The sequence below is a fragment of the Eleutherodactylus coqui genome, chromosome 1, assembly GCF_035609145.1.
Source record: "Eleutherodactylus coqui strain aEleCoq1 chromosome 1, aEleCoq1.hap1, whole genome shotgun sequence".
NCBI classification, from domain to species: domain Eukaryota; kingdom Metazoa; phylum Chordata; class Amphibia; order Anura; family Eleutherodactylidae; genus Eleutherodactylus; species Eleutherodactylus coqui.
The window spans coordinates 323,071,656-323,099,359 of record NC_089837.1 but is presented as its reverse complement, the minus strand read 5'-3'; the positions used below and the strand labels follow the sequence as shown (position 1 = coordinate 323,099,359).

Sequence of the window (27,704 nt, the reverse complement as noted above, 5' to 3'; positions counted from 1 at the left end):
GCAAAGACATCAACAACAACAAGCACGTATTCATACTTCCCAACAAGTGGGAGCTGAACGTAGTCAATTTGCAATCCCTGAAATGGGTAGAGTGGTCCCGGCAAGTGTGATGTGGCAAATTTACTTCTGCCCTGTCTCACCCATGGCATAGATCATGCTAAACTGGACAAATGATGCAGCAGCTACAGAAAACCCAGAAGTCGCCCATCTTCTTTCAAGCGTCGTCGTCATTGCTGCTTTACTAGGTGGGTCTTTCCGTCCATCAGCTGGGCCATCATGGGATACAGGAACTGTGGTGGGCAAGTGCTGTTGACTGTTCACCATACACGGTCCTGTTTCTGCTGCTCCCATATTAGTCCATTTATTCTTTCCTTCCTTGCTGGCTTGTAACTGTAAAAGTCTTTAGCATATCAAAGTCCAAATTTTTGTCAATGTCCAAAGTTTTTACCACTGACTCATGCCGTCAGTATCTTTTCTTCTTTCTTCCACGGCCACTGCCTTTGCGATGCTGTTAGCGAGGGTGTCGTCTCTCGCCTCTCCAGTGTAGGAATCGGTGCGAACTCTCAACTTTGTCAGGTAGAAGTAGGGCCTCCATGCGACTCTGTACCGCTGCACCATTCTCAATTGGTTGTCCTGCTAAGGTAAAAACTGTCTGGCCTTCCATATTGGGCCGTAATCATGAGCTATGCTAAATGCATACCAGGAGTCAGTGTAAAGGATTGCCGTCTTACCTCTCGCCACTCTACTCGCCTCAGTGAGGGCCTTCAATTCCGCTTCTTGTGCTGAGACATGCGGAGGCAGAGCTTCTGCTTCTAGGACATCTTGTTGTGTGACCACTGCATATCCGATGTGGAGTCATCAATCCTCACCCTGGTACCATCTGCAAAAAGCTCAACATATGCATTAACAACAGAGGTTCCGGTAACTGTTTGCATACCTGCAGTTTCTTACTGTATTAGTACTAAATAATTGTGCTGATGTTCTATTTCACATGGCTCGGAATCTTGTAGCACAAAATCATTTATTTATTTTTTTAAACCCAATAGCTGATCTACAACACCTAGATCATCTATGACCCAGATCACCTATGCCTCCCCCCTTTTGAACCGGAATACTCAATGGAAAAAAGAGTAATTGCGTTCAAACTAGTACAAGTTGAAAAAGGAAACCAAGAGGCACAAAAACAAGCACTTTGTAGGTCAAGGTGACATTGTATGCAGCGAAGTCTGAGCGAAAATATCCTTTAGATTTTTTTTTTTTTTCTTCAGGTCGCAATTAGCATTTTTTAACACAAGGGGGCGCAGCACAAGTAAAATTTTACGTCACCCAGTGTAATAGTATTTCAGGGAATGTCCAGCGTTTAACTTTCACTCTCCTGTCGGAATATAATTATAGCTTCAGTGTAGACTGACACTAGAATATACAAAAGCCTTAAGGAAAAACTAAAGAATACGGATGAATTAACATCCTACTCTGGGCAATTCAGTCCCTCTTTCTTCACATAAAAAGTAAAATTACTTCATCAAATTGCGTGAAAAAGTTTGCTGGGTGACTATAGGGAAATTATTCCATCTGTAGGAGCCTTCCATAACATCATCTGTCTGAGCATCCATTGGAGAAGCGGGCAGTGGAAAACAGAGCCCCTGGGAACATGAGAGAGCGTCCCCTGTCATGTATTCCCGGCCTCTGTCCCCCATGCATCAACTCCAATCTTCCATACACTATAAACCAGCTTAGTCATCTACTATGTCCCAAGCTGCATCTTCACAAAGGTTTGTTTCCCTGAACTTATCATACATCCAAAGTGGCCACATCTTGGAGTGTAACAAAGTCTGATCAAACAAACCGTACTTCAGACAATCATGAGGTTAGCACTGGATACAGTGGCATTGGGGAATATAGGCCTCCCAAGTGCAGCAAAATGGCCACCAGAGGCAGAAAGGGGCGGGGCTACAAATCTCCCAGGTGAGGCAAAATGGCTGCCGGAGGAAGGGGCGGGGCCAGGGGCGGCAGCACTTCCAGGTGAGGCAAAATGGCCGCTGGAGGAGGAAGGGGCGGGGCCAGGTCCTGTCCCGGATGGGGAGGGACCGGAAGTAACATCACACACCCTGAAAGTGAGCACATGGGGGGAAGTAAGGGCAGGGCTCACCACATTTGCTGCAGAGTCACACTATGTGGGGTTGTAAACATTGCAAGTGTGTCCGCCATTACAGGGAGGGGCTGTAGTCAACACAAAGGCATTACATTGTTCATAAGCAATACACATACCCCACTACATGCTTTCCCCTCTTGAATCTCTTAACTACGTTATACAAAAAACCTAGCTAAAACGCCTTTCTTTCTGCTGGGTTTCCTGCTCAACTTCTGAAAACTTTCTACAGTCTATCTTACCATACTCATTTCTGCTTATCTGTCCATAACCTGACATTTCTTTCTGCAACTTTTCCTGGTCCTTTCCCATTGTTCAGTAAACTCTGCTCCCTCCCCTTCAGCAACCAAATCACAAGCTCTATGACCTTTGTCCTTGCTCACTTTGCTCCCCATTCTCTAAACAACCTGCGTCTATGCCTAACCTTCTCAATCTGCTCAACTCTATTCTACCTACCAAGTCTATCCTATCCGAAGTTTCTGGACACAGTAGTGTTCCTCTTGTAAAATCTGCTTTCTTCAAATCCTTCCAATATAACCACTCAGATCACAATGCACATTAACGCTACAAAACACAAGACAAAGGGAACAGAAGGGTTAATTGGGAAATGCTTTCAGTGGCTTAACTTCAGTCCACTCTCTTATCAGCAACCCTCCCCCAATAATAAACACTGCACATTCTTTCTATAATACCGAACAGACAGGATTACTGGAGAATACCCACAACGGCTCAAGGTATTCATCTCACCCTCTACTAGTAATCCCCAACAGCACTCCCTGCACACAGTCTGGACAGGACATTTAGCTATACACAGAGGCTGACGATTATTTTCAATGACGAAAACCTCAACAATATCCTGGAGACGTCGGCCGTCACAAAGCACGGCTATAATTCCCGCGTATATACCTTTCCACATATGAGAACATAACACGCTCAATCATACAGGTGCATACGCGTATCATAAATCTTCCTAACCTCACACTAGTTACCTAGGAGTAAGTGTCTCTCTCTGGCGTGTTCCCTCAGACTTAAACAGCCAAGTCCGCCCTTCTGACACATTAACCCTCACAGAATTTGTCTCTTGGTCTTGTATACACAATCTTTAACCGTCTCAGACATAATATACCCAGCATACAAAATACCCCTTAGGCAGGATAAAACGGTGGGGTTTTTTCCGAGTAGAAAGAACTATATTACCTGCCTTTCATTGATTTATCACTCTGGATCAGAAACAGGCAGATTAGCAGTTAGAAATCAGCTCACATCAGTAGATTTTCATAAAGCAATCTTACCGTGTTCTGTAGATTTTCGGGCCCCTGAGTTCTGCGTGCTATCTGCCGATCTCTGTATTTTTCCAGAATGAAAGAAATCAAAATCTCTACTCGGCTCACCCAGAGACGCCACTGAGCTGGATTATGGTTTTCTCCAGCAGGTTTCGGGGTATTTTGTAGCTTCCAAATTGTATAGTGTGCACACATCATCGACCAGATCAGACACAAATGCTGGTCTAAACCGGGAGAGTCTCTACACTGTGTAGAGGCTCAGGCTTTTTATTATAACACATGATAACCGCCCTTTAATGGGCGTGCAACAGATTATATCAGTAACATATAAGATTCTCATTTGTCGGATCATATAGAATCTCCCGCCTCTCTGCCCACCCTTCCTCAAGTCTTGATGTAGCGTGGACTTTGTCCTAGCTGAAGGCATTTCTGTGTGCGTGTCAACTCATTATTTAAATAGATTATGTGTGGGGGGTGGAAGGGGCTAGGAAAACACTCAGTGTTGAATACAGGTATGCATATAACACTATGACCCTTAACTCTTAGAGGCTTCTTGTGCAACTTTATGTACTCAGCTAACATTACATCACACATTTCACCATGCCATTGTCTAGCTAATACCATGATGAGATTGTGTGGCCATTTAACCTCCACTAAGTTAAAAGTCATTACAATAGCATAATACATTTGGTTTATACAAATCAATAGACATTTTATAATAACTAATCATCATGTCTATCACATATACACATATAGGTGAGGTAGATTCTCTTCAGTATATACACACAGAGGTCAGTTATATTATCCTCAGTATATACACATAGAGGCGAGGTAGATTCTCTTCAGTATGTACACATAGAGGTGAGGTAGATTCTCCTCAGTATATACACATAGAGGAGCGTTAGATTCTCCTCAGTATATACACATAGAGGTGAGGCAGATTCTCCTCAGTATATACACAGAGGTGAGGTAGATTCTCAGTATATATACAAAGAGGTGAGGTAGATTCTCCTCAGTATATATACACATAGAGGTGAGGTAGATTCTCCTCTGTATATACACATAGAGGTGAGGTAGATTTTCCTCAGTATATATACACAGAGGCGAGGCAGATTCTCCTCAGTATATACATAGAGGTGACGAAGATTCTCCTCATTATATACACAGAGGTGAGGTAGATTCTCCTCAGTATATACACAGAGGTAAGGCAGATTCTCCTCAGTATATACATAGAGGTGACGTAGATTCTCCTCAGTATATACACAGAGGTGACGTAGATTCTCCTCAGTATATACACAGAGGTGACGTAGATTCTCCTCAGTATATACACAGAGGTGATGTAGATTCTCCTCAGTATATACACAGAGGTGAGGTAGGTCCTCCTCAGTATATACACACAGAGGTGAGGTAGATTTTCCTCAGTATATATACAGAGGTGAGGCAGATTCTCCTTAGTATATACATAGAGGTGACGTAGATTCTCCTCAGTATATACACAGAGGTGAAATAGATTCTCCTCAGTATATACACAGAGGTGAGGTAGGTCCTCCTCAGTATATACACACAGAGGTGAGGTAGATTTTCCTCAGTATATATACAGAGGTGAGGCAGATTCTCCTTAGTATATACATAGAGGTGACGTAGATTCTCCTCAGTATATACACAGAGGTGAAATAGATTCTCCTCAGTATATACAGATATAGGTGAGGTAGATTCTCCTCAGTATATACATAGAGGTGACGTAGATTCTCCTCAGTATATATACACATAGAGGTGAGGTAGATTCTCCTCAGTATATACACAGAGGTGAGGTAGATTCTCCTCAGTATATATACACATAGAGGTGAGGTAGATTCTCCTCAGTATATATACACAGAGGTGAGGTAGATTCTCCTCAGTATATACACAGAGGTGAGGTAGATTCTCCTCAGTATATACACAGAGGTGAGGTAGATTCTCCTCAGTATATATACACAGAGGTGAGGTAGATTCTCCTCAGTATATACACAGAGGTGAGGTAGATTCTCCTCAGTATATACACAGAGGTGGCGTAGATTCTCTTCAGTATATACTGAGGAAAAAAGCGAGAGGAAAAAAGGGAATAGTCCTTAAGAGGTTAAACTGACTGTGACATGGTTTGCTCATCCGCTCCATGTATTAGTACGCAGTACAGCAGCGGCCTCTGTTCAGCCGGGCGAGCCGCACATGCGCACATCCACCGCGGGAGCGCGCACGCAGACAGTCTCTGACGCCGGTATAACGGAGCAGCGGTCGGTCGTACTGCTCGAGGGTGCACTGTCCGCTGTACGGTAAGGGCTCGTCATGGCCTCTCTGGACGTACTAGGAGATGAGGACGACTGCGAGACCTCCGAGAGCGCCGAGGGGCGGAGAAGTGGACGGAGGAAGCGCTCCAAGGTGAGGGGGGAGATAACAAGGCCCGTCTGTCCCAGTGTGCTAGCTCCACCGCCGGCCGTGTGACTATTGCCGTGTATTTCTGCGGGGCCCTCCAGCCGCCCTGCACAGCTGCCGTAAAGTGCTCAGCATGCTGCTGTGTCGTGTACGGTAAATGCACCGTGGAGGCCCCATAGTGTTTATGGGATGAGCTATAGATGTGCTGTCCTCACCAATAACTGTGGGGTGTGCCATCTGTGCCCCCAGCCTGCTGCCCAGTGTGGCACTGACCTCCGTTCTGGCCATTGCATTCAGTAACTGCGCTGCTGTATCCATCCCGACTGTCCAGGTAACCGCTGACTGCCCGCCAGTAGCCCCCGCTGGGGACAGTCTCAGTTGTTTAGTCCTGTAAGACCCCTTTAATAGGGCTGTTGGCTTGTTTCTGTTGTGATCAGTTCCCGGCTATCATCTGGTACTTGTAGTCCCTGTAACGGGATCGGAAGCACAATGATTGATGTGGCCGGAGATTTAGGAGTAAGCCCTTACAGCCCGATCTCCTATAGGTCCCTGCCAGTCATGGTGCCCATGTAACCCATTCCTTCCCCCTCTAGGCCTGCTGGCGCTTAGGCATCAGTTGGATAAATGCAAATGAACCCATTATGCATCGCGGGGGCAGTTTACAGGGGCTCTTACTTTCTACCTTCATCATCTAAAATTATTGATGCTTTTCTAAAGTCTCTTCAGGCCTTGTTGCCCGTCATGTAGTGGTAAGTACTGGGCAGGAGGCCCTCTGGGGTTGGTAGTTCACATGTCCGGCCCTACAGACCATGGCTGGAGGGAAACTAGTACAACCCGCCCGATGGTTTGTTATGGGATTGGTTTTGTATCTGTGGCATCCGTTGTGACGCCAACCCTTTGTGCACTACTGCATCCAGCCGCGGTAGAGGAACTGGCGGTGGTATGTGAACCCACGCTAGCCTGGTGTTTATATTAGCTACATCCCATAATGAGAGGCGCTATATGATAGGCCGGCTGCACACGACCAGGTTGGATTCTTCATGTGGGAGCCCATAGCAGAATCCGACCCTGTGCCCAGCTGGCATCCATGCGTGCCTGCTTTTCTTCTTTGCCAGCTGTACTGCAGATGGTCCGCACAGCGAGCCATCGGACATGCGCAGTACAGAATATATATATATATATATCTATCGAAATCTCTGCTCTTCCGGCTTCGTCGCTAGGTGATGACATGCAATCTGCGACTTTTCCAGAATGTCATTGCGGAAGGTCTGCGGGTCAGACGGCTTCCATTAACTTCAATGGAAGCTGCCCGTGTGGGATCCACACTGGAATAGAACATGCTGTGTTCTTTGTTTTTTTTTTTCTCTTCGTGAGCAGAAAATCGCAATTTATTTCTGCTCGTGTGCAGGAAAAAGCGTTTCTCCATGGCATGCTATGGCCGGTATATGCTGCGGGATCCGGACGCGCACTCCGCATTCCACAATGCAAATCTGCCTGTGTTCAGGCGACCTTACTATGTGGCAGTCTTGGCGCTTCTAGCTAGTATGCACAGAGATAGTGAAGTTCTTTCCTCTACACTGGCCAGGAATGACTTGAGTACCCGGAGGTGTTGTCATAGTCCAAGTAGGAATAGTGCCATACTGTCATCAGATCTGGTGCTGGAAGTGTGTGTGTGTGTGTGTGTGTTGTAAGGATGGCGTGGGGGGGTTAATCTCCACTCTTGTATCCCGTAACATGTATGCAGGTAGTACAACAGTGTTGCAGTAGACCCAGAAGCACGTGGTTCATTGCCAGGGAAACCTGGCAATACGAGACCCCGACACCAGCTGCACAGTAATGGAGCCATCCAGTATAGAAAAAGACTGCAAGATGTCTGAAAACATATATAAGAAGCACTACTCCCCCTACTGTCTGCCTGAGGGATCCACTCCTGTTGTCCTGTAGGTCTTTGTCTACATGTGCAGACCATGTGACTGCTTCCACCAATCATCATGCTGAAAGACCAAAATGTCACAGTTTTGGTAAAGCACAGTCTCCTTGCTACCATATTGCAAAGTTATGGAATAGGACTCCTACTTGGTTATTGTATTACGACGCAGGAGCTGCGATGCTGGATCGCCGTGACAAAGATGAGGCGAGCAGTGTGGTGCTTATTGGTTTTTTTTTTTTTTTTTTTTCTTCCTTTAAACCGGATAATCCCTTTAAGTCCGCTTTCACGTGGCCAAGAAACTTTTGCGAGATTTATGCTTTGCGAGATGCTCAAATGCGAACCCCATTCTTTTGAATGGTATCGTATACATGAGCGATGTTTTACGTCATCACACTGTGGGGAAAGAATGGCTGCATGTCTTATCATTGGGCGTTCCTCAAACGCATTGCTCATTGATTTCAGTGGGGTCTTATAATGCATCGCACAGCTCTAGCATGCCATGCGATGCGAGGTTTTCCAATGAAATCGATGGGAAACTCTTCCGATCCTCTATCGGGCATCAAACTTGATCGGAATTTCACAGATGCGATGCGATTGCCTGAAAATCACCTCGCATCCACAGGTCAATCACACGAAGCACGATGTTAGCAGAGTTTCTTGGCTCGCCTGTTTGTGGGTAGCCTAAGGCTGGGCCATCAATGATTTAGTCCCTGAAAACCCCCTTACAGCCTCCTTCAAATGCATTTTTGAAAGTTTGTTAATAAAAGCCGTACACTCCAAAGTATTTTCTACAAGCATTTATTTTTATTTTTTTTGTGGTGGTTTTTATTTATTTATTTCGTTTTCTACAAAGAACAAATTTTGAACAATAATAATTTGTAAATGGGCCTTAACTGCCACCAGAAACCAAGACCACAAGGGACTGGGAGCGGTGTGCAGCCTGGGGGCGGTTCGTGAAGTAGTCCTCGGTCTGCTAGTGATAAGACGCCTGGTAGAGATGGTCTACAAGAAAATATTGAGAGGAATATCATTTTAGTCCTGTTTTTCTTTACAAATCTGCAATGAATGATTTATCTGGTGATCAGATGTTTTTCTTTCCTTCAGACTATTCCTGTGTGGGAGAACAAGCCCTGTGGTTCATCTCGTAGCCTTGTGAGGAAGATAGGATCTCATCTGCCCTTGAAGCCGTGTACAAGAGCGCACTTTGAGGTACTTCCGTCATCTCTAAAGGGAACCTGTCAGCTTGTTTACACTGTCCTCGTGGAGAGCAGCATTAACAGGTTCTCCAAGCCGCCCCGAACTATACTGGAGGTGGAGCAGAAGCTGCGTCTCCAACTCCTGTGTAGTGGCCGGTGTTCAGAATCGCAGGCTTGGGTCTCATTGATATCAATGGGGGCTTCACCTGTAATAACGAACGCCGTCCACTACACAGGGGTCGGAGTAGCAGCTTTCACTCTGCCCCTGTTTAGCTCCGCACTGACAGCCAACCTGCCTGAAAAAAAGCCTTTTAACTAGTGACAAACGCAGAGTTCAGCAGTTTGTCACTTATGGGCTGCCAAGTTCGTGGTTTTCGAGAACTTACAGGTTGATTTTGCAAAGTGCAGCTGGAGAAGAGGCGCGATTATTCATGAGCTGCTGCTAACCCCGCCCACTTGTCACGATTGACTGTTTTTTCAATATTACAGTGCATAGTGAGAACTGTCAATCACAGCGGGTCGGTGGGGCATTGGTGGCTCATGAGAAGCTGCCCTGAGGGCACTTTGTGAAATACAATCAGCCTTTATCAGTGCTGCAGATAGTAGCATATTTCACAAAGCTATGTTTACACCTTGATCCCCTATCCCTATGTAGCATCTGTAAAGCTGCTGCCAGACTTCCCTTAACTAATTAGTGACACCCATATGCCTTTTTACAGCAGCTACTATGGTATTAGTGTATCTTGATGCCACCAGAAGGTAGGGGTGTAACAGGGCTTACATAGTGGGACGGCCCTGTCGCACCCCTACCTCTGCATTGGCAGTTTGTGAACGTGTAGTGCCATGCCCCCGCAGCAGTGTTACTCACCAGCCGTGCGCCTCGTTGCTCTGGGGTTCAGCACGGGTCCGTTGGGTGCTGCTTGTGGTGCCGCGGAGGACTTTGGTGAGACCTCCCACTGCAGGGCTGGAGGAGCGGTGGGGAGCAGTGCCGCGGAAATAGCAATGGCGGAGCCTCCAGCGGAGCACAGGGGAGACTGCAGGTGGCCCCACTTCAGACTCCGGAACCCAGTGGTGAGCGTGGAGCATAGCGGGTGACAGAGCGGAACACTGCACATGACTGGGGACCGGAGGCGCTAAGCCACTACTGGAGTCCGCTGCAGCGTGGACAACTGGAGGCAGAGAGGAGCTGAGGAACTCTTTGAAGTGCACCGCCGAAGGCCGAGCACAGTGCTGAGACAGGGGGACATGAGCCTTTAAGAGTAGCGCTGTAGCCCGAAGTGCAGCCGGGGAAGGTGAGCATCGCAGGCTAGGGAGTGGGGAGCAGAGAGGAAGGGTGGGGGGAACTGAAACTAGGCTATCCTTCAGCTCTTGAGCCAATCGGAAGCTAGGGGTGTGAGAGGGGCATTCCTCCCGTCAAACACCTAGCTTCTGGTGGCATCAGGATGCACTAATACCAGCCTGGCATGTAGCAGAAGCCACTCACACAAGCACTTTTTACTGCGATTACCGCAGCGTTTTGAACGCCATGGTATAATGCTCCCATTGATTTCAATGGGGCCTCGCAGACATGCACTCAAATGCAGCCCTTTCTAGTGCCGTCATTTTCGATCACTGTCTGCTCTATTTTGCAATAATTAACGCACCTTATTATTCATCAGCATGTCGGAGGCAGGAACCTGTGTCCAAAAATGGCGGTAAAATCAATCAAAATCGTGGCGTTCTGCTGACGGCATGTGTGAGAGTGGCCTAACTGCTGGGATCTGAGCTAGCTCTGATAATGTGGACAGTGTGACTGCAGCATCTAAAGAGGCTGATCAAGGGAGCTCCCTGTCATCCATTGGGCCCCCACACACATGCCACAGCCAAAATTACTTATCTTCCATATCCTTCCTCATAAAAAAATGACTAAAAGGCTATCCAATAGCCACATTAACTAAAAAATCATACCATTTTAATAGCTGCAGCTTGCCCCCCAAAATAGACCCTCACACTGCTTTGTTGGTCAGGGGAAATACAATGCTATGGATCTATGAATGGGCGGTCCAAAAAAACCCAAACAATATACATGTGCTATCCTTGTAATCGTACGGCCCTCCAGAATAACCATGTCATCTATACTGCACAGTGAGCGCCATAAAAAAAAATGCAAGAATCCGTTTTTGTTGGGGTTTCCTCAAAAAAAGGAATAAGAAGCGATCAAAATGTCATGGCCTCAAAAAATGGTGTCAATGAAAACTGCAGTTCACCCCATAAAAAAGAAGCCCTGACATATTAAATATAAAATGTTAGAGCTCTTAGAGTACCTTCACATGAGGCGTAGTCACTGCAGGCATTTCACAATGGCGATCCCACTGTAATTAGGTCTATTTGACTATGATCTAATTGCGGAAATGCTGCTAAATTTAAACCCTTGTATTTCAAGGCTTGAATTCTGCAGCATAAATAGACATGCTGAGGATTCACTACAGAGTATTACTGCAATGGATATTCCGCAGTCTTTCTGTCACGTGTGATGACGTCATATGTTATTCATGCTGACCCAGGGAAAAATGGTACGATATCATGTTACAGCATTCACTTTACAGTATAAAGTAAGAACAAAATGTGATTGTTCTCAGTAAGAGAAACCAAGTAATCTTGTAGATATGATACCTTTTTAATAGCTAACAAAAATACATGATACAGCAAGCTTTTAGATCCTTTATTGATCCTTCCTCAGGCTACATTGCAACTGGTTTGGATGGGGCACATATATAATATACACATGCAGAGAGGACACCCCCTCTTGATTGTTTTGCACTCAAAACAACAAACCTTTAATCAGTCCATTGAGCTCAGGAATGTGATGTCTTATTTCTCCTTCAACCTGCACATGGAAGGAGGTGCAGCACCACCTAGTGGATGGCAACATTATTACAAGTCAAGTTGTGAATTTTTATGAAGTTTAAAACATAAAAAATGTTATTGGGAAGAGGGCATCCCTATTGACCTCCTTCAGACCTTTCATATTTTCCACTTATGCAAGAATCCCAAGCTGAAGTTCATTCCATCCTTGAGGGTATCAACATTGCCATAAATCTGTACTCTCAAATTCTTCTGTGACTCTGTGACTTCAAATTGCAAGTATACAGTTGCAATTGTACAACTCCCAACCCCCACCCCCCCAAAAAAAAGTTCTTGTTTTTAACCCTTTGCCTGCACCCAGACATTCATATTCTTCATGTTACTGATTGTTCTGCTACCTAAAACCAAAATGTCATATTCTTGGCATAGAAATACTGTTTTTTTTTTTGTAATGCATTTTATAAAGGAATAACAAATAATTTTTCCTTGCAGGCTCTCCCTGGCTCTGATCTGTATTTTAGTGATGCACCAATGGTTCCTACTCTAGCTGACATTAAGTGGATTGCTGCAGATGACGATGAAACATATGCAAGAGTTAGGTATTTATTAGCTTCATGCTGCAGTTTTGTTCAGAATTTTATTTCTTTTAAGGCTATAGGTAGGATTATGAGATTACGGTGTGACAGTACCCATGCATCATCTACAGTGGACAGTCCATTCATTTCAATAGGATCTGTGTAATGCTTTATTTCTCTAGCAGTCATACTAGTGGGAAATGGAACACTTACTCCCCATGGCCATGGTCAAAATTGAATTGTGGAATCCGCAGTTCAATATGCCCATAGACATTCATTGGACATCCGCAGGTAATTAAATGCCTGTGGATGTCTTCTCCCCCCCCCCCTCGGTGTGCGCAGCATGCTCCCTTTTCTGCACAAACTGCTTCCATTAAAGTCAATGGAAGCCGTCCGATCCGCGACACAGACAAAGCTGCCGCTGCGTCTGTACCCTGGATCCGTCGACAAGCAGGAGATTTAAAATAAAAAACGTACAGAGAGGTTTAACTACACACTGTGGTCAGGACATGGCTTTTGCTTTTGCTGAGATTTTCCAGAAATTGCAGCATGATGACGTGGATTTGTGTCCGATTTTAATGCAAATCTAAGCTCAAATGCGTGCGTTTTGACACAGCTTTCCCTTAAAACCTGCATGGTTATTTTTCTGACGTGAATTTCCTGTGTGAATATGGCCCTAATGTATCAGACCTATATCTTCTAACAAGCTGTGCACCTGTCATTTGGACATGATCCAAGGCAGATTTTTTTTTTTTTTTTTGGTTCAAAGGTACTTTATTGGACAGCCATAAACACTTGAAAAATAAACATGTACAATACAGATTGAGAAGGTAAACCAATAAATCTGAGTTCACACAGTCAGGGCCCAAAATGGGCCAGGGGAAGGTTAGAAGAAATCACAGCTGATGACTTTTGTATGAAGTATATACTGTTGCGTTAAGGAACAAACTACCCTAGCACGCCAGGGGACCGAAAATAGGAGGGAGAGGACAGAAGAGAAGGGGAGAAACAAGTGAGGCAGGGGTAGGGGATTACTGTGCGGCTCTGTCTTTTCTTCACTCAAAATAGCGTGATCACTATAGGCGGTGTAAGCCCACACTGATCCAACTACAAAATCTCTGTGGGGTTTGAATAAAAACCAAGATTGCTAAATGGCATAGAAACTTGAGTATAACTTTTCTTCATCAGCTCTCCTTTCCTCCCATCTCATGAGGGTGTTCATAGATTCCACTAATGTCACCCTGGAGGGAGCAGTTGTGGTGCACCACAGCCTGGGAATGATCTGTCTGGCCTCCAGAACAAAGTGGAACAACCCTTTCTTTGTTTTTGAAATGGGTCCCGAGAACATCGACAAGAGGCCCATTTCTGGAGTTAAGGCAATAGACAGACCACATGCAAAATTGTAGAGGGACATATCATCTCGTCAAAGGCTGACCACCGGAGGACATCATATTGCCCATCTCAGTGGAGCATCTCCAACATAAGGGAGAGAGCTTTTTCTACATTTTATGCAGTTTCCCTGGGGTTCTGTACCATTGGGTTAAGATCTTATAATTAAGCCACTGCCATCTTTTGTGATAGGAGAAAGGCCTTATGCCAAAGCTCCATAGAAAAGCTTCTGTCCAACTCTTATCTCCCATGCGTCTACATGAGTGGGCTTTTTTGGGGTGTTCTATTTAATTGGACCATCAGTGGATGGATGTCCCATCTTACTCCCTCTGCATTAAACATTTGGTGCTGTCTGCTTCCATTTTGGATGTGCACTCCAATCTGTCCAGGGCTCCTTATTTTAGCCCAGATTCTACATGACCTAGTACGTTTTGGAGGCCATAGTCACAAGTACTGGTGAGACAAAGCTTTGGGGTACTGCCTGATGAAGTCGCCTTGTCGCTGGCAGATGGGCTCTCAAATTTGCTCAAAATGTGCGGTACAAACTTAATTTATATACTCAGTACACCAAGCAGGAATGCAATACAAATTAATGTATTCAGTGTTGTCTTACTTCACGGCACATCTAGTGTGCTGTTACACCAGTAATGGCTGTAGTCTGTCATGGCAGTCAGGAGCCTAGCATGGCTATATGCCAAAGGCACGGTCTAATAGCTTATTTGTCACTCTGGTTTTATAATGCTTTGCTGTAATAAGTCACTTAGTGAAGTTCCCTAGTAGGTCTTAAACTCTTAACAATTCATTCTTATTTATAACAGTAAGTACACATAGGTGGTGTCGCTGCCACCAGAACAGCCCACAGAATGCAGTCCACAAATAAAACTGCATAGTAAATGATCTTGAACCGGTTTTGGCCCAGTTTTTCAAACCTGACCTGTTTCACTTTATGTGGTAATAACTCTGGAATGCTATTACTTATTCAAGGGATTCTGAGATTGATTGTTTTTGTGACACATTTACTTTATATCCATGGTATATCTTTCATTGGCATGTTTTGTGTTTTATTTATAAAAAAAATTGAGTTTTCGAGAATTTTTGAAAGTTATCATTTTTCAAATTTTCACAATTTTTCTACTTGTACTACAGGGTTATGCAACATAAAATGGTTAATAAATAACATTTACCATATGTTGGCATCGTTTTTTTAACTTTCCTTTTTATGTGATGAGCTGCCTGATGTGAGAAGGAAGGGGAGTGCCCAGCAGTGCTTTGTCACTGTGACTGGCCATCACAGACATCACATGCCTGGACACTTGGTCTCCAGGCAAAGCTCTATGATCTGAGCTGTCATTGGATGATTACAGAGCATCTGCACACTGGAAGGGCTCTAGGGGGGTTCTCTGCAAGCGGGTTTTAAAACTTCCCTGCAGAGATGGATAAGGTCTGCCTAAACATTTATAGTCTTTGGATGGTCCTGAAGTGGTTAAAGAGGGGGCAGGGGGCAAAATGACTTGCTGTTTTAGCGTTTGCTAGAAAGCCAGAGGGTCCGCCTCTTAGTACCCCTTCCAATCAGCTGTTTGGGGCTTTTCAAGTGCCGCAGTCTTGTCAGTGTTTACATGGTCCAGGACAGTTCGTACTCTGTATGCCATATGTTTCATAGCATCTGTAAGTATTGTTGGCCCGTTGATAATCTCATAGCATGGTGCATTGCACTACAAAATCCCAGCATTCCCCACAGAATGTGTAAAACTTTTATTATAGACCATGCATTTTCATAAATGCCGCATGTACAGCAATTTCTGCAAGCGCATCTGAAAAATGTGTCCTAAAGTAATGTGTCTCTATCCGGCCCCTGTGCTGTATGACCTGCAGCTGGGAGAAGCAGTCTGGGATTCTAGGTGGGCTTTATATTTTTGCCACGAGCTGTGATGCCAGTTTGTCTACTACAATCATCTTAGCCGGGTGGCATCTCCTGGTACCAGTCACTCAAATTTTTAGTATTAGTGGGGTTTTTTTGTTTTTTTTTAAACTGAAAGTTGCCCATAAGATTGAAACCAGATGAGATTTTATTTTCAGATCATATCGCCCAGCCCCAGTTCACATAAATGAAATCTGCTATATGTGCGCAGGTTGCTGCAGTAGGCATTCTAGCTGTTTCAGCAGCTTTTCATAACTGTGCAAACTCCCAGATACACGTTGCAGTGCGGTCATTTGTTTACTGCGCTTGTAGTAGTTATTTAATGCTGTAGCTACTGCTTACATTTAGAGAGAGGTTCCATTGTAATAAATTATGCAGAATGCAATAAGAAATGATGGCCTACCAGCTCTATTAGCTCTCTTGCCTTGGTTGATGTCTTGAATTAGAGGTATTGCTTAGTTATATGTGACGTATTGTTTGTTTCTCTTTATTAGGAGTGACTCAAGACCACTGAAGCATAAGTGGAGGCCAAGTCCTCTCTTAGTCATGCAGAGAAATTCATCTGTCCCCAACTTGAAGATGAAAGAAGAGAAAATGTTTTGTTTAAAGAAATCAAACGTATCTTTAAACAGGTCTACAGATCTACAAGATGAACTAAGTCTCCTCAGAAGCCAGATTGCTAGAATAGTTGCTGGAGACACAGGTACTGCACAAACATTAATAGCTTTGGCGCCTAATCAACAATTCTAACTGTTCCCCCTCCTTTAAGACCCGGCTCTCACAAACTTATTTAAATTGCGTATTACGCGCATATGATACATGGTAATTCGCAGGCAATCAAATGCATTGACTTATTCTGTTTTGCTCACACTTGCATGTATGCATTGTGTATTAAGCAAGTGCCATAAAACAATGCAGCATGTTCTATGTTGCCGCGAAAAAGCCCATTGTTTATTGGTGTGTAATCAATGCTGTCCATAGAGAAGAATGTGTGATTCCAGCCTTAAGCCCCATTTATATGCAACGATTATCGCTCAAAATTCAATCAAACGATGGCTTTTGAGTGATAATTGTTGCTTGTAAATGCTTCCATCTTTCGCTCTTCAGCTAAACAATGATTTTTAGGTGAGCGTTTTGGGTTCAGCTGGAGAGAGATAGCAGGGACCGCAGGCTGTGTTCTCCACAGGAGCAGCTGATTAAATTGTATTCAGCTGACAGCCCAAGGCTGCCCTTGCGAAAGACAATGCGGCTGAGTGCAAAGTGCAGACCACATGCTGGGATTTGCAAACAGCTGCTGGAGGCCCATTCACATGCAAATCTAGCTGATAAAGTGCTAATGAGCATTAGTGCCCATTAGTAGTTTATGCAAAATCCTTTAAAAGATTGTCGTTGCGTTTAAATGAGCCTTAAGTCTGCTGTTGAACAAATGTAAAAGTGATAGCTATTAATTAAAGGGATTGTGCAATAATGAACATTTATCATCTATCCACAGGATAAAACAGGGGTCCCTCATCCTCCCATTAGTTCTTGCTGCATGACAGCAGTTAAGAAGAATTTGTATAGAGCAGCAGCTGAATGTGTCTCGCTGCTTCATTCACTGTCTTAAGGAATTAAAGTGGTTGTCCAGGGTTAGAAAAACATGGCTGCTTTCTTCCTAACACCACGCCACCCTTGTTTGTGGGTTGTCCCTGATATTACAGCTCAGCTCCACAAAATCTTAGCTCCTCTTTTCCAAATTCTAGTATAGGAAAACTATACAATGTAGCGTTTTACCACTCGCAGAGTGACAATAATATGGCAGTTTAATAAGGTGGCAATATTTCTATGCTGTAGAAATCATGCTTCTAGCACTAGATACATTGATGTTGTATTTATATATGGTATTCCTAATGCCCAGAATGAGGTGTGCTGCAAAACTCCAGCAATTTACTTTTGGAAACGGACACTTTACTTGTAACCTTGTTCTTTCAGCTTCTCCGTGTTCAACAGATTCTTTGACAGCAAATGTGGACACAAATGCCTCCTTTCCGGACTTTGCTCCTACTTTCCAGTCAATGACGTCATTTGTAATCAGTGACATTACTGAAGAGGATGAGTTGGATGTGTCTGAATACTCAACTGCTTCTTTAATGGAATCTTCCTTCAGCCACCAAAAACAGTTGGAAGCCAGCATGTCGGATGATGAAGACTCACTCTGCCTCTCAAAGTCCAATAGCTTTGCAGATATGATGGGCATATTGAAGGATATCCACAAGATGAAAGTGAACCGAGATTGGTAATATGGATTTCTACTTCATTCTATTCCCTTTCATTATCTCTATAGTTGTACAATTTTGAAGGGTTTGTACCATTTTTAATTTGATGTGCTTTTCCTCTCTAGGTCCAATAGAAACCAGGGCTTACACAAAGAGGAGGATCCTATAAATCTCATTTCAGAGGTCCTGAGACAAAAGTTTGCACTAGGCGATCAAGATGATAAAAAGAACGTTTAACCAAGTCCATCTAACTTATATTCTTCATGTAGTAAAATTCTGTAAAGGTTACTTATTTTGTAATATAAAGGACATGGGAGTTCAGCACACTATTTTGAGCTTTTACTTTACAACACCTTGAAGCAAAATCCCTTTCCATTGGGTGCGGTCAACTATCATACAGTGTGAATGGCTGCATAATGCAAGAGACTTATAGGATTCACCTGTTAAGTAATGGCAATTGTGAAGGTAAACTATAGCCTTGCATTAACTGCTACATTTTATATGGCGTTATTAAGATATAATTTTATGTTTTGCACCCTTTAAGAACGCTACCACTTGTCATTTCCTTTAAGACTTGTTGGTCAGATAATACTAAATTCTATTTACATGGTAAAGCTGCAAATAGACAAAACATATGGCCCTTTTACAGCGGGAGCACGGCAATTTGAACGAATCATCCCGTGTAAATCCATGTAGCGACTGAATGAAAATTGTTTCGTTTTCTGCATGTGGAAACTGAACAACGAGCCGCTCAGTGTAAACAGCAGTTGCTCACTTCTGAACGACTGCTTACTGTGAATGGAGGAGGGCGGGGGGAGATGCTCCCTGCCCACTCCACCTTCATGTCAACAGCGCTGTGAGCAATGCTCGCTCCTGTGTAACTGCACAGTAGCAAGCATCACTGGGTCACGCTCTCGGGCATCATATTCCCGTGTAAATGGACCATTAGACGGTGTAGAAGTGGTTTATTAACTTGGAACACTGGAACTGAATGTCACTGAGTTTTTGTATGTTGTACACTGCCTCATGCTGGTATGTCCTGCCTTGTGGGTTATTTTACTACCGATATGTTGCTGCCTACTTTGTGTAGGCAATCTAATCAGAGAAAATTGGATCAAAATGACTTCATATCACAGAAAAAAAGCATAATGTTGGCAATGATAATTGTGATTTTCTTTTTTTTTAAGATTTCGAAAATAGTCAGTGTCCAATAGTCTAGAGCTTCACAGGTTACCACTGACGTAGTCTGTATGGCAGATGGTTTTACTTTTGTTTGGCTGCGTTTCCTTGCTCGTAAATTACACAGGTACAAATTGAGACAGGGTGCTACATTCTCATGGCATGAGTGATTTTTGCATGATTCATGGATTTGCCATACCATTGGATAAAACGGGTGTATCAATTTGCCTATTTTTCACTCCTCTGCTCCCTTATACTACACATTGATCCAATCCTTCCTTGGAATAGATTTTGCAGTACTTGTGAAGGAGGAGGCTGTTACATGTTTCCATAAAACAGTGGGTGTTGCTGTTTGTAACTGGAAAACTGGCAAGTTGTCAAAGTTGCACCTGCAGTGTTGAACTAGGAGGGTACATGGGACGTAGCGGAAATGCTGTGGATTTTCCGTGACAAAATCCGCAGCATTTCTGTATCAAAAACTGGGACAAAATCTGCACTCTAAATCGTCTGCGGATCAACAGCTGATTTCATCCTGACGCTCCTCTGACATCACAATCAGCAGCCCCTCACTGCAGCACACTGAGCAGCCCTAACTTCCCTCACCTGGCAACCACTACTAAGCACCGCAGTCGCCAGTCAAGTGATGCCTAAGTGGGCGCATTACCTGATTGGCGGCCGTGGCACTTGGTAGCAGTTACCGGGCGAGGGATGCAGTGAGGGGCTGCTGATTGCAAGGTGAGGGTAGCGGATCTGCAGATTATTTCAAGTCTCTGCTTTTGATGCAGAGATGCTGTGGACTTCTGCACAAAATAATTTGTAGCATTTCCACTGTGTGTGAAAATACCTGTAAGGTGATATATTATTAAACGAGAATTTAGACTAGACTTTACTTCGTGATCCCGTGTGTGTGTGTTTTATATAGAAATAAGGAAGATGGAACAATACCTTTGCAGCGCCACCTATTGGATGGCAGCATTCCTTCAAATCAATGCTTGACCCTTTATACAGGTCTGTAGAGCAATGATTGGGAATTGAAAACCAAGCCAGAATCCATACACAGACAGCTGTTTTGGGGTCTTGCCCCTCTTCAGTGTGCAGTAGGATCCTGGCTTGACTAGTGAGATGCCTGTGACGTGGGTCAGCAGGGGTATCATCTCTCCTTAGGGAGAGCATGAATAAGGTGCGTGAGGAGACTTATAAGGCCATCCATGCTCTTCTGGGTGATATGCAAATAAGGAAGATTGTCTATATAGTAATAGTTAAGTATTGAACCCATCAAGAGATAAGAATAGATTACATCTTTAATTGAAGTCTCGTTTGACTTGAGGGATAGGGAAAAAAAGTGCTGATGTACAAGGCTGAAATATCTGCACCGAGTCTTCAACGGAGTCTGTATGTGCATAGATATCCTTCCTTTGTAGCAATGCTTCTAGAGGAGAATACCTCATTTTATTGCGGCATCCAGTGGAACACTCGTCCTTCCTCGGTCTGCCGCATAACAGCTCCTGCAGCTGGTCTGTGTGTACAGTAGAAACAGATGACAGCTGCAGTGTCGCCGTTCGTTTTGTTGGCATCGGCGCTTACATCCTGGGCACCCTGATGCCAGGAGTTTGACGGGGTGATGCTGTAGTGGTCACCTGACTTTCACTGTAAACACGGAAGAGCTGCAGGAGCTGTTGCACTGCTTACTGGGGGGGGGGGGGGGGGGGGGGGGGGGGGGGGAGAAGAGAGGAGAGTATTGCGGTTTGTTTTGTTATAGGTCATGGGCAACTCTTTGAAGGGGTTGTCCCACTTTAAAAAAAAAAAAAAAAAAAAATTTAAAGAACATTACTTGGTTAGGCTTTATAATACAAATGGATGATCTGCTTCTATCTCTTGCCCTTCCCCCAGGGTGATATTTGTATTAACGAAATAATCCATTGTCAGACACTTAGTCTGGGCATGGTCAGAAATGATACATATAGGGCTTATACGACAAAATTGCATTAGAACGCCCAAGTGGATGCAGATCTACTGCTGGCTATACAACCAATGTTGTCATTCCAGTGTAGCAAAAGGTTGTGTGAGGTCAGAAAAATATGTCTGCTGTTTTTTCTAGAAATACTGCCATTCTTGTCCAGGGCTCTGTTTCAGCACAGATCCATTCAAGTGGATGCGGTAAATTCTAGTACCATACAATCCTTGGGTTTGAGGGGTGGCGGGGAAGCAACCACCGATGTAAAGCATACAATAGTACTTTACAGGTAACAAGTAGTGCGCAATTTGCCCCCCCCCCCCCCCCCCCCCCCACTGGCGTTCAAATTATTCTGTATCATTTGCTCAATATGCAGATTAAAGCTGTATTAAACTTTCATAGTGTATAACGATAAGCAGATTGAATCCACAATACTGAGCCAGACAAGTCTACCATACCCAGGCGACAATTTGTGCGCTTTCCTGCTTGGTTTCTATAAGGGCTCCCTCACACGGGTGTATTGTCACTTATGTATTCCATGTGTATTTTTCATGCATGTAACATGCATACTTGTTGCACATCTTCTATCCCCATAGCCTATATTGCTGCGTATTACACACCAAAATAGGACATGCTATGTTCCCCCCCCCCACACACACACGTGTAAAAAAGACTGTTTCATAGAGGTGATAAGATCACGTGATGTGAAAGCGCAGAATTATAAACCCCATGCTCTTCAATGATTTACTTCACATTTGTGATGTGTGAAAAATCCTGGCATGTCCTATCTTTCTGTGTTTTTGCCCAGGTTTCCCTATGGATGTGTTTTTTTAACACCAGAGGCTTTATTGTCTTGTGAAAAAGTCGCAAGCATCAGCTTTTTTCTTTTTTTTTTTTTTTTTTAAAGATTTGAGAAAAAGCAACGCTGACGCTCAGATACCTCATGAGCAAAATTACCTTATTGCCGCTATTTTCTCACGGCAATAATGCGATCGCCCATGTGAAGCTGGCCCAAGTGCTACATTTGCACCACAGAATATTAATGTAGGTGGGGGAGTCTCTGTACTTCCATTCAAGTTGCAGAGGAGCTTACAACTGACCGTTTCTATTCATGCACACGGTGGTGGTGTTTCTATTTTGCTCTCTTTTTGGTGTGTTTCATTACATGCAGCTATCTAAACGTGTTCTCAGAAAATGTCTGTCTTTTTATGCTACTACGGAGTGTCAGTCTGTCATTGAGTGCCATAGATACATGTGCCCCTATGTCTTTTAATACGTGCAATGCTGGAAGTAGCATGGATAGTGAAGAAATGGGCTGCTACCTGATCATCCAGCATGGCTTTTATGAAGTCTGGTTATTTGCTAAGATCACAGGACGATCTGCTGCATAGCATAAAGTATACTTTGAAATAAACAACTTTTAAAATCAATGTGTTTTGAGTGACATGACTTGAGGATCTCTACTCTGAAGTTACTTGTTTGGTTTGGACAAAATCTTTTCAGATTATCGTTCCCACACAAAGGAGAGATTAAACCCCCTTCCCCAGTAGCCAGTTTTGTCCTTCCTTGACCAAGCCCCGTTTCTCTGTTACATCTCAATTTAATAAGTGGTAATAACTTTTGGAATGCTCTTACTTGTGCAAGTGATTCTGAGGTTTTGGGGTTTTTTAAAAAATTTTTTTTACACATATTGACAAACTTTGGGGTTTTTTTTTGGGGGGGGGGGGTATTTATGAAAAATACTCTGCAAATTTTTCAAAACTTTCTGTAAATGTCATCTTCAAACCTTTAGTTTTTCTGTTTGTAAGATAATCATACCATGCCAAATGGCTACTATATTTACCACATGTGCACTGTATGTTGGTACCTCTTTAAAAGTTTTTTTTTGTTTGTTTTTTTTTAAATTACACTTTGATAGGCTAAATTTTGGGCTGCTTTCATACCTGCGTTGGGGCTCAGTTCAGTATTTTCATCTCTCTGTTTCATTGATTTTAATGCAGTTTGGGGGGAAAAAAGACAAATTAAATGAACTTCTGCTTGCTTCCATTCCGTAAGGTTTTTGAAGCCTTTCCATTTGCTTTCCCTTTTTGAAACCCCCTTTAAAATAAATGAAGAAAAAACGGAAACCCTGAACTGAGCTTTAATACAGGTGTGAAAGCAGTCAAAAAGTGTGAATTTTTTGAGAGGAACCTTTAAGGCCAATTAAAAAACTTGCAGCTTTAGAGGCCTATATATTAGAAAACTCCATTTAAAAGTGCACACAAAGTGTTAAAAACTTGATCTACAAATTCGGTAAACTGTTTAGGTGTTTACCTGGAACTAAAACGAAGTGGAGGATAATTTCCAAAAATGCTGTTTTAAATTTTTTTTTTTTTCTTCTGTAACGCAACAGGAGTTATCAGATAAACAAAACTGCAGTTTTTCCAAACCTCCTACAATTGGCCCTAATATATATATTTTTTTACTTTTGAGAAATAAAACATTAAATTATATTACTCAGTGACAAACCAGATTATAACCAAGTTCAAATTAACAAATCGTAATCTGTAATTCCTATATGATGAAGTTTCTTGAGTTTGGGATTTTCATCCCTGTACCTCTGAAGTTACCTAGAAGGGTTGAAGAGCTAATTTGGTCCACTAAATGCTGAAATGCGTTTTGCGTGTGGATTGTGGTTGATAAGCCACACCAAATTTCCCAGGTTTTATAGAATTTATGTGGGCACTTAGTGTCCAAAAAAAATTTCTATTTTTATATGGGAAAATAGAATTGACTAGATTACGCAATTGAGGAAGCATCAAGGGTCTCCTATCCATCCAGTGAAATGCTACAGTCTTACGGCCCAGAAACGGCACCTCACTAAGAAACTAGAATATCAACTTGCCACTGCTCTTCAGTATACCCAAGTAAACATTCAGCAGCATTTGGTGGAAGTGGAACCCCCAATAGTTGCCCCCAGAAATTTGCTCAACTGAAGGAGAGTAGAAGTCATATTTACAGAGACTGTAGCGACCAAAGAACTATTCTCCAAACTCAAATCTTTTGGAGCACCGCAAGTGGATAAGGACACTCAACTGAGTCAAATACCTTGGCAGCATCGAGGGAAGCTAAAGCCCAATCAAATTGCCACCTCCAGCCGTGACTACCTGCGCTCTTTGCATATTATCTAAGGTGGATTTTCCTGGTATAAATCCGGATTGATCCAGGTAAACAATGACCTGTATTGCTAAGTTTAAGTGGAGTGCCAGAAGTGTTTATATAATCTAGGTTGAGTAAGGAAATGGGCCTATATGATCCCCAATCCTATGGGCCTTCATCAGGCATAAGTATTATGTTTGCCTCCATAAAAGAATCCAGGGGGCATTCCCTATTAAGGGCACCATTATATAGCAGAAGCAGCCGCGGGACCAATAGTTTCCTATACTGTATGTATACCTCAAGAGGGAGGCTGTTGGGTCTGGATGAAGAAATACTGCGGAATTTGCAGTGGAAATGTCCGCTGGCAATGTTCTGTAGCATTTCCACCATGTAAACATACTGTAAGAGTGCCCTCAGTAGTAATAGTGTCCCTAATATCCCCAGGAATACTGACCCCTATAGTAGCTGCAGGAGTAAGTGTCCCCTATTTTGGTCCCAGTAGTAACAGTGGCCTCTGTACTAATACTATTAGGGCTGATTAATGTCCTCTATATAGACCCCAGTAGTAACAGTGACCACACACAGTAGCCCCAGTCGTAATAGCGTCCCCACCTCTGACACCGATATAATTACCTCTTCCTTGTAGGCTAAGTGCCGCTCCTTCTCGTCCCCATGCTGCAGTGGATGCCTCCTGCCTTCTTTCCTCAAGCAGAACCAAGGAGGAAAGGTCAGGGGAGGAGGATCCGGGGTGCACACACTGACGTCAGACTGTACACCAGGATCAGCGCCGCTGAGTGATTACTGGCCGGGGAGCCATTGGTGCACGTGCCAGCAGCCAGGGCTCTGAGTGTCCCTTCTGGCATATGTGCCAGGTTTGCCAGCACGGATATATGCCAATAATTTGCTAGACTGATTGTCTAATTCAAAGAATGCCTGCTGAAGAGCAGGCAGCGCTGAGCCTTCTCTCTCGGGCACATGAGCTAATCTCTCCTCCTTTGCAACCATCTCCTCTTATTGGTCTCAGTAACAAATGCTCTCTCCATGGACCTACACAGCTCCGCCAGCTCTTCTCTCACTGTAGCATTTTTAATAAACGATATGGATGATCTAATGGCATTCTCTGAGGTATGCTTTAAATGCATCTCACAGCAAGATGCAGTCAGATCTGCTCATTTGCCTCAAACTAGACTTGAATCTGGTCTCCGATACAATCTGTGGAACTGAATAATGAGAGCCAGAACATACTCTCCATCAGTGGGGGTGGAGCAGGTGATCTTAAAGCTTGCCAAATCCAGAAGTGATCAGAAACTCCTCTTGGAAGATGCATTATGGAGCTAACCTTGGAAAATAACCTTCCTTCTATCATTTACGGGGCTGACCAATGATTGCATCACCTGGGCTCTGAATGTCTTGAAGCGTAGGCAGCGACTAAAGGAATGGTATTTAACAAGGAGAAATGCAAATTTCTACATCTGGGCAAGAAAAAGGGAAAAAAAACACATACAGAATGGGAGTAATTGGGCCAAGCAGCACATGTGAAAAAGACTTGGGTATTAGAAGAAGCATAGACTCTAGATCACACCAGGTCATTATTCCCCCTCTTCTCTTCCTTAGTCAGACATCATCTGGCATACTGTGTCCAGTTATGGGCACCCCACTCTAAAAAATACATCGACAAACTGGAGCAAGTTCAGAGAAGAGCTACCAAGATGGTGAGCAGTCTACAAATTATGTCCTATGAGGAACGGTTAAAGGATCTGGGAATGTTTAGCTTGCAAAAAAGAAGGCTGAGAGGAGACTTAATAGCTGTCTACAAATATCTGAAGCACTATCACAGTGCAGAGGGATCAGCCCTGGTCTCATTTGTACAAGGAAATACCAGAAGCAATGGGATAAAAAAAAAAGGGAGGAGACACAAATAAGATATTAGAAAAAAGCTTTCTGACAGTGAGGGTGATCAATAAGTGGAACAGGTTACCATGGGAGGTGGTGAGTTCTTCAACGGAAGTCTTCAAACAGAGGTTGGACAGACAACTGTCTGGGATGATTTAGTGAATCCTGTATTGAGCTTGGGGGTTGGACCCGATGACCCTGGAGGTCCCTTCCAACTCTACCATTTTAGGACTCTATGAGATGTTACAGCTTCTTGGTGCGTTGTCTGGTAAGCAGCCATTCCTCTGCCTCTGCTGGAGTCATGAAGAACTGTGTGTAGTCGTTATCCACCACTCTTAGCCGGTGGCCCTAGTTTTTAACATTACTCAAACACAGGTCTCAGAAATGGGGTACCGTATAGATTTTAGGGTCTACCTTTTTACTGGGCCAGTTTTTCCATTTATATCGCTTTGTTTTTTTGCAGTATAAGCTGACTTTTTCATTTGTTACCATTTTGTAGTGCAGACAAAATATAAGTATATATTCTCTTTGTCAATAAAATGTAAACACCTAGAAGAAGTTGTCTACTTGTGTGCAGTGGACCTCTTTTTCCTCCTGTGTAGAGCATGTTGCCCACTAGATGCCCCTACAACGCAGTCAAAGAGATTTTGCCCAATTAAGAGGAGTTTGAGAGGGGGCTCGTTACTGGAATATGAGAAGCTGGATGGTCGTAGCAACCAATTACCCACCACCTGGGCCGTTCTGACCAGCCTGTTAGACTTCCTACCCACAGATGAGCACGATGTATCGGTGGATGCGAGGCGGTTTTCTGTTAAAAAAAAAAAAAACAAAACAAAATGCCTTCCATCCCTTTCAATGGGAAACCTCGCATCACACACGTGTGCACAAAACAGTGTTTTCTTGTCATATTGAAAACAATGGGCAATGCGTTCTGAAGAAACCCCCAAGGACATTCCGTTGAAAAGAAAGCAGCCTTAGGAAATGTTGGGACCAGTGGATGTGTGAGAAAGGCATACAAGGCAACTGGGCTCAGGCTGTCCTTGACAGACCACCCATAGAGAGGATCGTCTAATCAACCGCCAAGCATGAGCAGGTCCAAATGTTTCACTGTCCACATCCAGAGACAGGTGACACCATAATTACAGACCCCTGTGTCTTATCAGAAATCATTTCCAGGCACTTGGTTGAAGGACATTTGGTGTCACAGCACCCATTATGTGTACTGCCTTTGACACCCACCAACCATCGTCTCCATTTACAGTGCTCTTGTGAATGACTGAACTGGACTACTAGGGAGTGGGGAACTAGGGGTGAGCACCACTGTGCAGCAGCCACTGCTGGTGTGATGGTCTGGGGGGGGCCATCACATACGACAGTCGGTCACCCCTAATAGTGTTACGAGAGACAATGACAGCTCAGTGATATGTTCAGGACATCCTACAGCCACATGTGTTCCTCTCATGGCTTCTAAGAGGCATTTTCCAGCAGGATAATGCTTGGCACACATTAAAGGGTGTCACAGGAATACCTCCACAACATTGCTACACTTCTGTGGCTGCCAGATTTATCACCAATAGAAAATATATGGGACC

General features: G+C 43.7%; 1 protein-coding gene across 1 annotated transcript; it reads left to right on the top strand.

The window, feature by feature from the left end:
• Window positions 1–5,654: 5,654 nt before the first annotated feature.
• MTFR1L (mitochondrial fission regulator 1 like) lies at window positions 5,655–20,009 on the top strand. The gene is made up of 6 exons (XM_066575069.1): window positions 5,655–5,847; window positions 8,876–8,980; window positions 12,304–12,410; window positions 16,188–16,396; window positions 17,665–17,968; window positions 18,074–20,009. Exons 1-6 carry the CDS (start codon window positions 5,755–5,757, stop codon window positions 18,183–18,185), a joined length of 930 nt encoding a protein of 309 aa, XP_066431166.1. The 5' UTR covers window positions 5,655–5,754; the 3' UTR covers window positions 18,186–20,009.
• Window positions 20,010–27,704: the final 7,695 nt, after the last annotated feature.